At 49.8% G+C, this 11,655-nt stretch overlaps 2 protein-coding genes and 3 pseudogenes across 2 annotated transcripts; 2 read left to right on the top strand and 3 right to left on the bottom strand.

Moving 5' to 3' along the window:
- Positions 1-1,174: 1,174 nt before the first annotated feature.
- Positions 1,175-2,515, top strand: SAPIO_CDS8530 (annotated as a pseudogene; the record flags this gene model as incomplete).
- Positions 2,516-3,099: 584 nt separating this feature from the next.
- On the top strand, positions 3,100-3,638 carry SAPIO_CDS8529 (uncharacterized protein; the record flags this gene model as incomplete). The annotated part of the gene is made up of 2 exons (XM_016790147.1): positions 3,100-3,270; positions 3,327-3,638. 2 exons carry the CDS (start codon positions 3,100-3,102, stop codon positions 3,636-3,638), a joined length of 483 nt encoding a protein of 160 aa, XP_016640410.1.
- Positions 3,639-3,910: 272 nt separating this feature from the next.
- Positions 3,911-5,641, bottom strand: SAPIO_CDS8528 (annotated as a pseudogene; the record flags this gene model as incomplete).
- A 1,243-nt stretch (positions 5,642-6,884) lies between these two features.
- SAPIO_CDS8527 (Phytanoyl-CoA dioxygenase) lies at positions 6,885-7,959 on the bottom strand (the record flags this gene model as incomplete). The annotated part of the gene is made up of 2 exons (XM_016790146.1): positions 6,885-7,174; positions 7,317-7,959. The coding sequence occupies 2 exons, from the start codon at positions 7,957-7,959 to the stop codon at positions 6,885-6,887; spliced, it is 933 nt and encodes a 310-aa protein (XP_016640409.1).
- Positions 7,960-8,843: 884 nt separating this feature from the next.
- On the bottom strand, positions 8,844-9,662 carry SAPIO_CDS8526 (annotated as a pseudogene; the record flags this gene model as incomplete).
- Between the last annotated feature and the right edge of the window lie 1,993 nt (positions 9,663-11,655).

The raw sequence follows: 11,655 nt of genomic DNA, 5'->3' as shown, positions 1-11,655 counted from the left end.
ACTTTGAGTAGGTACACGCAGAGTCGTACCTGAAGCCTAGCGAGCAAATCAAGGTCTCGCAGTCGAGGGAAATGCTGTGGTCACTCGTAAGTAAATACATGCAGCCGTAGCACGCCGTGCTTTGACCAATCAAGATGTGGGGCGGCGCCGATCCGGCTGACCGGGGCCTGACCGGATCTGACCGGCTGGCAGGTCCCGAGCGGAAGTAAACCGACCGAACGGTTCGGACAACAGATGGCACTTTTGTCCCTATGATCTCCAACCCGGGGTGATAACTGAACTCTCTACACTACTCCACTCATTTACGCTATGACTGCTCATTTCGACCTGGTGTAGTCCCAAACAGGAAATCGTCCCGATTGACAGATTCGGCTGGTGAGTTTCCATTCCCACCTGGTAAGACCGGCCGGGTTTTTTTTTTCTTTCGTAACCACGAAGATGTCAAAATATAGCCATGCAGAGCCTCAGTGTTTCGGGCGTGCGAGGAAATTCGGAACTAAGACGGCCAAACCGTCTCCTTGAGATGCTGGTGCGAGTTTAGGGCGGCCAATGATAGAATTTAAAGGAGATATTGATGTAATTGTCACATGAAGATATGTTTGGGAAGAAAAGAAATAGAAAGATTTTTTTAATCCAAAATAAGATAGGAATAAGAAAGAAAAAGACGTGCACAATTATAGAAGAATTACAGAAGTCAAATTCCCTAGTAAAACCACTCTTATAATTTTTTTATATATATTTTTTTAAAAAAAAACTAGGCTTTTCTTTTTTTATATAAACCTTAAATTTTAAATGTATAAATAAAATTAATAAAATATAATTTCATTTTGGGCTTTTGTACAAATTTATGTGTGCGTATAAATTGTCTATTTAGTACTGAATAAGGCAATACCGAATGTTCGGGCGTCCCATCTTATGTTCGGTCTGGGTCTCACCGATCTGGGGGACATCTGGCCGCCTCACCACTAGTGGTCACCCTATTTTCGATCCGCCCCGTAGAGATGTTCCTGAAACTGGCATCAACTTTTGTTGGCCTCGTCCGGCAGGACGTACCTCTGAGACTGTTTCTCCTTACTCTATCCACGGGTTTGTATTCTCTATTTACTTTCTTGGTTCAAGAGCATTGCTGAGGCGGCTTGTAACACAGGAAACTCAGAAACCATCCTTCGACATCATGGCGACCATGCACAAATTCTTCAAGTCCCCTTTCTTTGACTTCGAGTACCTTCGCCTCCTGGCGATGGCGCCGCACGAAGGCGCCGAGATAGGAGAGTCCCTCGAAGCAGCCGCCAAAATAAAGGACCTAGACCCAGAATCATGGTTCAGCGCCTTCCTCGACGCCGGCAACAAGGCTGAAGACATCGCAAAGGAGGCCGAGGAAGCAGGGGACCGTGTAGCCGCCCGCCGCGCGTACCTGAGGTCATCAAACTACCTCCGCGCAGCGCAGTTTATGCTAAACGAGGGTCCTATCGGCGCCGACAAGCGTGTTCTTCCTACCATTGAGCGCTCCATTGGGAATTTCCGGAAAGGCGTCCAGTACCGGGAAGGGAAGACGTTCTTCCTTGAGATTCCCTACGAAAATGGGTACAAGCTTCCCGGCTATCTCTACTTGCCCGAGGCTTCTAGGCGCATTCTCGGTCGTAAGATCCCTATTTTACTGAACTGCGGTGGAGGTGATTCTACTCAAGAGGAGATCTACTTTGTAAACCCGGCGTTTGGGCCAGAAGTCGGGTATGCCGTCGTCACCTTTGAAGGGCCTGGTCAAGGCATCATCCTCCGCCGCGACAAGCTACCTATGCGACCGGACTGGGAGGCGGTCACGGGTGCAGTCCTGGATCATCTCTTTGATTTTTCAGCCAAGCATCCAGAACTTGAACTCGACCTTGATCACATCGCTGTTACCGGCGCGTCCATGGGGGGTTATTTCGCACTTCGGGCGGCAGCAGACCCGCGTATCAAGGCGTGCGTCAGCGTCGACGGATTCTACAGTCTCTCGAGCTTCGTCGGTGGCAGAATGCCAGGGCCCCTCTTCAATGGTTTCATGAATGGCTGGCTCTCAGACGGCGTGTTCAACGCAATTCTGCGTTTTCTGCAGCGGCTCGACTTTCAGGCGCGATGGGAATTCAATCACCTGAAATGGGCAACGGGCACCACAACCGAGGCCGACATTATGCGGAGCTTCGGCGCCTATACGCTGCTCAACGAAAACGGGACGGAATATCTAGCTGATGTCAAATGCCCCACGCTTGTAACCGGCGCAGGGGCAAGCTGGTACTTTAACCCGGCGACCACAACGGATAAGATCTACGACTGCCTGACGAGTCTTAAGGATAGCGTTGACAAGGAGAAGTGGATCGCCAAAGATATCGCCCACGGAGGACTACAGGCCAAGGTTGGCGCTTTTGGATACTCGGCACAGAGGACGTTTCAGTGGATAGACAAGAGATTCGGTATTGAGAGACAGCCACTAAGTGCGAAATCGGATTTGGGCACCCTTGTTAACGGCGTCAAGTAATTTTGTGGTCTGGAGGGTCTCGAGTTTACACAAACGATCCCAAAATCGTCTATTCATCAAAGATAGGTGAAATCTTGGGTTTAGAAACCTTAATTTATGTAGATGTCCACCATCGTTTGACTCGCATTGTATTAGAAGCCTTCGACTGTTTTAGGTCGGCCTTTTTCGTTTCTTTTCTCTCTCTCTCTTCCTTTTTTTTTTTTCTTTTCTTTTCTCTCTCTTTCTTCCTTTTTTTTCTTTTCTTTTCTTTTCTTTTTTTTTTCCACGTTTCTTCTAAGGAATTCTCTTCTTCTTTTTGTCATGAAAGCCGGGTCGTAGATTCAAGTAGAAGCCCGAGAAATACGCCGAATATACAAACACAGAGTCGGCAATGACTGATGCCGTATTCCTTGATCTTGCATATCTGTGCTGATTCGGCAATCTCTTGCCAGACCACCTGTTACAAGGGTTAATTTAACGGCAAGCTCCCTCATATCCCACGAAAGTACACCAGTCCGCCAGGTTTCTCATGCGCAGGCTGAGAAGAGCACTTGCATCATTATCAACGTTGAGAGTTCGACGATTCTTTTCAGCCGGTCTCCAGAATGGCCCAACCCGTAGAACCTATCCAAAAGCGCCGCCTCTTGCGGATGACTGTGTCGCATTACCGCCAACCAAACGTCAGTGAAGAGGAGTTTCATCGCTGGGTTACAGAGAACCATGCTGTGGCCGCGGCCAAGCTTCACGCCAAGAATGGCATCGAGGGATTTTCTGTGGTGAGTCCCGACGGCATTGTCTCAAGCGCCCATTGAATAACGTTCGGCTCTTCTAGTACTTCACTCCCAAGTCATTCCGAGATGCTACACAAGAGCTAAATGCCAAACGCGGCAATCCATGGGTTGTCCGGGACTATGATGCCCAAGTCGAGTTTCTATTTCGGGACATGGAGACCTTTTACAAGGGGGCATCTGATCCAGACTTCCAGGCGCTGCAGCTTGAGGAGAAGCCCTTTGTCAGTGGGATCCACGCAGAAATCAGCATCGGCTGGGTAGAAACGTATGTCCAGGATGGAAAAGTGGTGAATGTCGGTGAAGACGGGAAGAGCGACTATCCAAAGTTCAAGGACCTCAGTGTTGCACCATAAGTGAATTCGAGTTGGGTAAATGCAAATGGTTATTGACGGGATGTTTGATGATGAAACCGGGCTTGTTGTTTATTCTAGATTCTCTTGATTCTGATTTACTAAGCCTTGGCCTTACACTTACTTCAACTCTTGCTGATAACACTTTCTCTCGGCACATCATTATTTCATACTCACGACTCTTAGAACGCCTGAAATTTCACTTTATTGCTAGAGCTATATCAACTTAAGTAGTATTTGCCAACCACTACAGCAGGGCAAGATGCGGTCGTATGTCAAGGGACACCACATCGAAGAGCCAGTTTCCAGACTACATGAATTAGCTTCATAGTAGAAGCCTCCTTAGCTCTTATCGCCTGCAGCGTCACTCTCGTCACGCTGCTCAGCCCATCATCGCTTTGACTAGGGGAACTGTTCTGCTCGCCGCCACTGATGGTATTCGAAGAAGAATTCCTTCCCGACGACGCTCTGCTCTCGGTGGGACTGGTATTTCCAGACCGCATCATTTGGCTAATCAAATCATGCATATGCATTATCATTGCCTCAATCATGCACGTCAGAACGAGTGGTCGTGTTGATGAAGTCGTGGGTGTCTTAAACGAACCAATCGCTAGACTTGGAAGTTGAATTGGAAAGTGCTCATCAGATGAAGAGGTGCCCATCTTCAATCGGACCTCTGTCCACGACTTGATATGCTGTACGATTTTGTCGTACGATTCAACGAGACATAGGTAGCTGGATAGAATCAGTAATTGCGAGGGCTGATCCAATGATATGGTGGACAATGGTATGACAGTGGTTGTTTGCTCATTGTACGTCTTCCGGCGCGTATTGAATTGAGCGAAGATATCGTCGAGAAGGTCGGTGTACTGATGGGAGAGTTGAAAAGTGTCATCTACTGCAAGTTCCTTATCGTTTAGAGAGCAGGACGAGGTGGAGCCGTTTCGTGTCCTCTCTGCACTATCTCTGGTATGTGTCCACGGTGTGTTTTGCCATGCCCCGATGGGAGGAATAGAGAGCATGTGTCGGTGAAGGTCCACGTTAATATCCGAAAGCTTACGGATCCAAGAGGTCATAGCAGGTTCTGCGAGTTGCTTTTGTACTTTTTGCTGTTCCGGATTGTACGAGTCGCGCAGAGTATCGCTGTTTGTGGACTGTCGGTGACTTAACACTACCCGACTATAAGATGAATCGGACCCAGTATCCTCACTGTCAGAGGAATGCGCAGTCGCCTCCCGTTGATCAAAGCCCATGACGCCGGCCCCAGCCTCGCCCTGGGAAGTCCCGTTCCGGTGCTCTGGAGTTGGGTCTCTTGCAAGTGATAGTCGGTGTCTGGTATAACTCGGAGGCCCGGCCTCCGTGTCACAAGGCAAGAGTGTGGATACAAAAGATGACAAGGTGGATGAAGAAGAAGCGTCTTGGGAAGCGCCATTAAGCCCGTTCTGTCGTCCTTGTTCAGATCGCTCGCCACTGTTCCGGCCTCGAGGTGTTTCCTGAGCCGACGGCTGGCTGGAGTGGCGGCTGGGCGGAACCGCAAGGTCCATGCCGGATTGCAAAGCACGCGGTTCCAAAGTCGAGTCAATTTCAGACTGTAGAGTGAAAGAGTCCAAGCCCATGTCTAGGTCAGGTGGCATATCACGTAGACTTGCAGGCCAAAGACTGAATTGCTCCGAGATATCTTTGCTCGTCTGCTCGGCGGCGGGACTTCCTTTCCGCAGAGTCAGTTCCCTGATGACCTGGGCAATGAACTCTCCTCCCTCTAAACTGGACCTCTTACCCATAGTCTGTGCGACGTTGGTGGTATCCTGATGTACCGGAGCCGGTTGAGCGGCGTTGGAGCGCCCCCGGCGTCGAGACCGGACGGGCCTCGGGGTGCACTGAACACCCGCCCTCGCACAACGTATACAGCCCTCACTGATGTTTTCTCGCCTGCACCGGAGCTTCTGGCCGTGGCACCGATCGCACGCGCGGCGAGAAAGGCCCAGGTCGTGGACGAACATGCTCATCGTGCCCAATGTCTGTATTGCCGACGAGAGACGATCGGCGCCAATTTCCAAAACTATCAAGATAGAAATTGGGACCCTGATTCTGTGATGTCTCAGTAATTGCCGGCGATGGTTCCGTCCGGAAGGGTTGCTTTCTTTGAGGACTAACCACTACTGTGCGGAGTCAGTCGAGGGGATTATATGAACCGTATCCAAGAGCCAATTTTGAAAAGGAAATTAGTTTTCTGTCAGAGTCTTGTCCCTGATTAAGGTCCGGTTCTCGCCACTTTAGTAGCGTCGAGAAAGGCAGGCGTCACAGGCGTTCTCGATCTTAGCCCTATCGTGAAGTATGTGAGCATCGATACACACATTCCACCGCTTCTACGAAATGACGTATCTGAATGGCTGGCGATTGGTTGGTAGGTTTTGGCGAGTTTCTCGTGTATCATTGGGAAATCCCAGGCAAGCTCAAATGAAACCCCCTCATCTCACTCCCACTCTCCATTGACGCACATCAATCATCTCTCTACTCCCCATCAGCATCTCGCCCCCACCATTCTAACAAGACATCTAGATGAGACCGGTGTCGTGGACCCATATGGAGAGCTTGCCTCCTCCATAGGGCTCGGCTCGGATCGGCAACCGGAACTGTCCGTAAATGGAAGGGATCCGAGATTGCTGGACGAAAGTGCGCATGTTACGTTTAATGAAGAATAGATGCAGAGTTGGATTTATCAACAAAGTAGTATAGGGCCAGACGCAAGATTGAGGAGGCGAATGATCCAACTTGTGGGGGGACGAGATTGAGCAAGGGAATCCTTGGACAACCCATGCAGATGTCGTGCATTTAGTCTCAACCCTCCCTGGACCGGAACCCGGGGCGTCCCGCAGCTAACGCTCATTTAGGCATGGTCGATTCTTTCGTGCTCTTCGATACCACGTCAATTGATCGACCTTGCATGCAGCATTGGGACGGGGCCATTGAAATGGACCATTTGGATACGAGGTCTGACATGCATATCCAAAGACACCTTGCCCTGCACGCTAGGTAACATCTCATGTACGAGGGACAATAGGATTGAAGATTGCGGTTTCCGCGTGAGCTAGCTAGTCGTAGACGCAGATGAACTAGATAACACATGGCCAAAACTTGGCTTTGCGGGCTTGATCTTGGCCGCGTCTTCTTCGCCGATCATTCTTCAAGCACTTTACCTATGCTTAATTGAACAAATGGCATATTAATCCGAGGCTTAGTTTTGTTGAACTACGCATTCGCTGCTGCGATGAATCCCTCGAGATCCGACATTGGATCCGCATTCTCGACCATACCAAGCGCGGCTGTAGGCTGTTTGTAGCCCAGTAGACTGAGCATCTTCGGGCTCATTGTCAGAGCCTTGCTGCGAGGAATGGCTAGAAATTGGTTCTCTTGTGTCCGCATCGTCCCTCTGCAGAAGAAAAGGCCGTGGAGGACACGAGTGAAGCCCGGAACGCTGTTGTGGCCGCCGCCATGCCAACAAGCAGCTAGGAAAATGAGTGCCGCGCCTGGCTTCATCTCTATTTTTAGGTATTAGTTAAAAAGGCATGGAGGCGGCACAGTAATGAAATTGCTTTTTCTCATCCTTCTCTTTCTCAAAATCGAAAGTGGAAAGGCAATGGATACGGGACTCTAGGAGTTTGAAGAGGATCTTTGACACACCAGCAAAGGTAACTTCATCGAGACGCGGTTCTCGTTGATCATCCCAACGATGACTGCCAGGAACGAACATAGTAGCACCGTTTTTCTGCGTCGTATGAACACCTGCAATCAAGCAGCCGAATTGAGCCGAGTTCTTGAGGTGGTAGGGCTTGCTCTCATGCTCAATCAGGTGCGTGCCGTCGTCCCGATGCAACCGCTGACGTGCCGCGCCATATCGAACTCGGAAGCTCAGACTCACAGAGAGAAGCGGGTCGATGTGATAAGGGAGATCGTAATTTTCCACTCTCCTCGTGCCGATATCTGTCAAGATTTCTTTCCTGAGTTGTTCGAGAACCATATTTTCGGCACAGATCTTGGCGAGGGTCTCGGACTTTCCTACGAGCCCACCAATCAAGAGTGTCCCTTGCGGGATGAGGCCTTTGAAGAAAGCCTCGTCGTCCTCGTATCTATCGCCTTTGGTGTATTTCTCAATTTCCTTTTCGATGGATTCGAGCTCCTCGGCGCTGACTAGATCGTTGAGGATAACGCCGCCATCGCGGTCGATCACGGAGAGTATTTCCTCTATTGGTGCGCTGGCAGATAGCTCAACGATGCGGGCCGAAGGCTTGTAATCGACGGGGAAAGATTCTGGCAGCCGGTCCATGGTTGCGGCAACGAGTTGACAACTTGAGACAAAATCTTAACAAAATAATGTCGCAATATTGTACCTGATATTGCGTGGATGTGAATGTTGACTGAATCGAGTCGACAAACCCCTACATTCCAGATATGAACTTCATCTGGCCCTAAGGCCTAGTCCCCCACAGAACGGTTTTTGACGCCATATGTAGGCAGGGCCACTGCCTAGTCTAGCCTCCGACTTACATTGATTTGATCCTCAAGTTATACATATAGTCGGAAACAAGGAAACTACGAAAATGGAAAATTTTCCGAACTGCCTGCCCTGGAAATGGCCGAGCTGCGAGCCGATTATATATGTATATGTAGTTCGTCAGATTAGGAAGAGTTCACGAAGGGCCTCGATTTACTGATACCGTCTCAGCTCTCAGCTGAATCTCTGCGGAGGAATCAATTGATCCGCGCAGGAAGTGCGATACCTCCTAGAAGAACCGGTCTAGATTGCCGGTGAATTGATGATTGCGGACCCACCTGGAGGAGCTGCAGTCCAGCCGTATTACGGTGGGGGGAAGAAAGGGGTAGAGGGGGAGAAAAGGGCCGGGGGAGGGGGTTGTCGATGAGTTAAGGCTGCAAATAAGATTGTGTAGTAACTAAAAATGTGATATCTTAAGAGTCCCAAGGTAGGATTGAATCAATCAGATGGAAAATACGGGAGGGAAGTGGCAAAAGGAGAATGGCAAAAGTGCAGGTGATCCGTTTCGACCTCTACATCTAAGAAGGAGACGATGGGAGAGGACCAATCAATATCAATCTGAATTTCTCTCTTCGTGCTTTTTTATGTATAGATCTCACCAAGTTTGCGTCGTAGACAAAACTCATTCCAAATATCTGATAGACGTGGACCACAGCTCAAGTGCTGACCACCGACTGCCCATTCATCTTCTTGGGGTATTGATCGGCCAGGTATCTCAGATCGCCGTGGACAACATAACCAATATGGCTCAATCCAAACAAGTCCTTTAGCTCAGGGCCCATGTTGTCTTGAAGTTCCTTCGGCAGTTTGGCAGTCCAGTTTACCAGCTGGCGCATGTAGGGAGCGGTGTAGTAGGCGAAGAGAATAGCCCGGTCCTCGGCCTCGGTAACATTGCTACCCGAGGTGTGCCATAGACGTCCATCAAGGACCAAGATATCGCCGGCTTCGGCCTCAAAGGGCACCAAGAGATCCGGCGCGTTAGGAGGAACATCGGACCAGCGTGTCCATTGATGAGAACCGGGAATGTAGAGAGTTGCGCCGTTCTCCTTGGTAACTCTCGTCAGGCACCAGATTACGTTGACTGCCCAGACGCCCAACCACGGCTCGGGAAGGACGATACTTTGGTCGGAGTGTAGAGACATGCTCTCCGACCCCGGACGGGCGATGTTGGCCGAGAAATTGCTAACTAGGAATTTCTCGCCGAGAAGAGACTTGGTCAACTCCAAGGCTGTGGGGTTGGTGAGCATTTTGCGCCACAGCTCGCCACGTTCTGGGAGGTAGAACACCCTCACGTTCGAAGGGTTTGGATCCAGGATTGGTTGGAATGTCTCCTCGCCACTGGCCTCGGCCTCTTCTTTGGCCTTCCATAGTTGATCGAGAGCGTGAGCGGCTTCATCTTTGCTCAAGATGGACGGGATCTTGACCCAACCGTGCTGGTGAAGGTGAGTCTTGGCTTCTTCGAGGTTGGTAGTCATGATGGATCCTGGGACGGAATGGTTTGTTCTGTATTCAGGTTGCTCTTCAAAACTGCCGAGGAAGACAAGATTCCTAAACCATAAAAATTGAAGTAGGAGGGCCAACGGATGTTGGTTAATTAGAGAGAAGCGAATGGGGATTCAGCTACGATAAAAGATCAGTAGATGGATTCATAGGCCAGGAGCGCAAGATGCCTAAGATGCCGGTAGCTACTCGGAGGAAACACTACAGACAGATTCTACGTCCACAGGGAAAAGGTACTGCCTTGTCTGTAAACGCGTTCGGAATTCAATTCCTATTTTGCAGCTTTTGTTATTCTCAGTGTGTCTACAGATATCACGGAACGTAGTTAACCTTATTGCCCGGCGTCCGGCTCAGTTTGTCCCGCAGGCATGTTGGGGGTGTCGTCGCCTGTCGGTCGAAAGCGGAAGGCTACCTCACAAGCTACTTTGGTCAAACAATTCCCCGAAGGGTGAAAAAAAGAAAAGAAAAAAGAAGACTAGATATCCATACAATTGTAAGAGCCTAGCTTCTAGCCATATTAGCAGCTCTTTCTGTGATTATGTTAGGTTGCTTGACGACGTAGGCACGTCAAATAGATCCCACACCCCTCAGGGATAATGTGAACAACATTCAATGTTCCCTCATCGAGATTACTGAGAGGCACTTTTGTGTGCTCACACGCTGCACTTCGTCTGCTCCATACTAAACCTGCCTAGCACTAACAAACCACGTGCATTTCATAGGGCGTTCGAGCTGCTCTCCGACGGGGCAAGTCTAGGCTAGGCGACGCCCGAGACTAGATTGATGCGGTATCCAGAACCGATGCAAGAGAGTCAAAACGTCCAGAAATCGCATGAACCGACTGGGCTGTGTTTACGAGCGGCAGCAGCACCCCCACCAGCACACCACCAAAGATGAAGGGGATCGACAAGGATCAATCAACCATGGAGGGACGGATCAACTGATTCCCCGCCCCCATGCCGCGAACCCGTCCTTTTTTAAAGATCATTGATGCCTTTTACTTACGGCCGCAATGTGTGAAATGACCGGTGTGCCGGCCGCGACCGGCTGGCAAATCGGCACGCCCGCTCGTTGTCCGCAGGCGCCGGCGCCGAAACTTAGGCGGATGAATTGTGTCAATTTGATGTGTGGAGGGACCTCGAAACGAGCCCTTTTGCCGTGCCACGCTGATGGCCCATATGCACTACCACCTACCTCTACAGATTTCGCTGCTTCATTTCCGTTTCTTTTCTTATCACTTGGCAGACGATGATTGATCGTTCTCGGGCGAAGGTCTCGGCCGGGACATTAACCCTTCCATCCCAATTCCTTCTCATCCAATTAGAGTGAAAAATAGTACGCCTCAAGGCGTTTAGACTTAGAACGAGTACAGTAGCATCCACCTATCCATCCATCAAAGTATGCCAGCCAGCCATCCATTGACGCTGGCTGCTTCTCGATCGCCTGCAAAGCGATAAAACGTACATCAATATCTACATGCACGTCGTGGCAAACCGAGGTAACATAAGCCAAATCCGTATTTAATCGAAAAAAAAAAAAAAAAAAAAAAAAGGAAAACCTCAGGCTCATGCCGCCCTCTCATTATTCTTTATACACCCTAGCACAGTCAGGGACGACTGCGGAATCGAACAACTTACCCTGGCTGTTTTACCTAGAAGCACCGTTGTTGTTAAAATCGCAGTGAGCGATGTTTGGTGCTTTTCGTTACAACAAAGATTCGCAGAACGATCTCGAATACATTGACCTGTCTGGGAATAGCAGGGTCGACCCGCGCAACTATACCGCGAGAGTAAGTTGAACTTTTCCAAGGGGATTCCGATGGAGAGAACACGGTCCTGTTCTTAGAAGCGCCGAGGTAGATCTGTGCTGATGCAAAATACACTTAGGCCTGTGACGCCTGCCGGGAGCGAAAGGTAATCCTCGGTCCCCAGGTGTTGTCCACTGCAGTGAATGCAACTGAAAACTAAT

The sequence above is a fragment of the Scedosporium apiospermum genome (genome assembly GCF_000732125.1).
Source record: "Scedosporium apiospermum strain IHEM 14462 chromosome Unknown SEQ_SAPIO_0121, whole genome shotgun sequence".
Classification (NCBI taxonomy): domain Eukaryota; kingdom Fungi; phylum Ascomycota; class Sordariomycetes; order Microascales; family Microascaceae; genus Scedosporium; species Scedosporium apiospermum.
The sequence above is the reverse complement of the archived record's forward strand: the minus strand, read 5'-3'. Positions and strand labels throughout refer to the sequence as shown.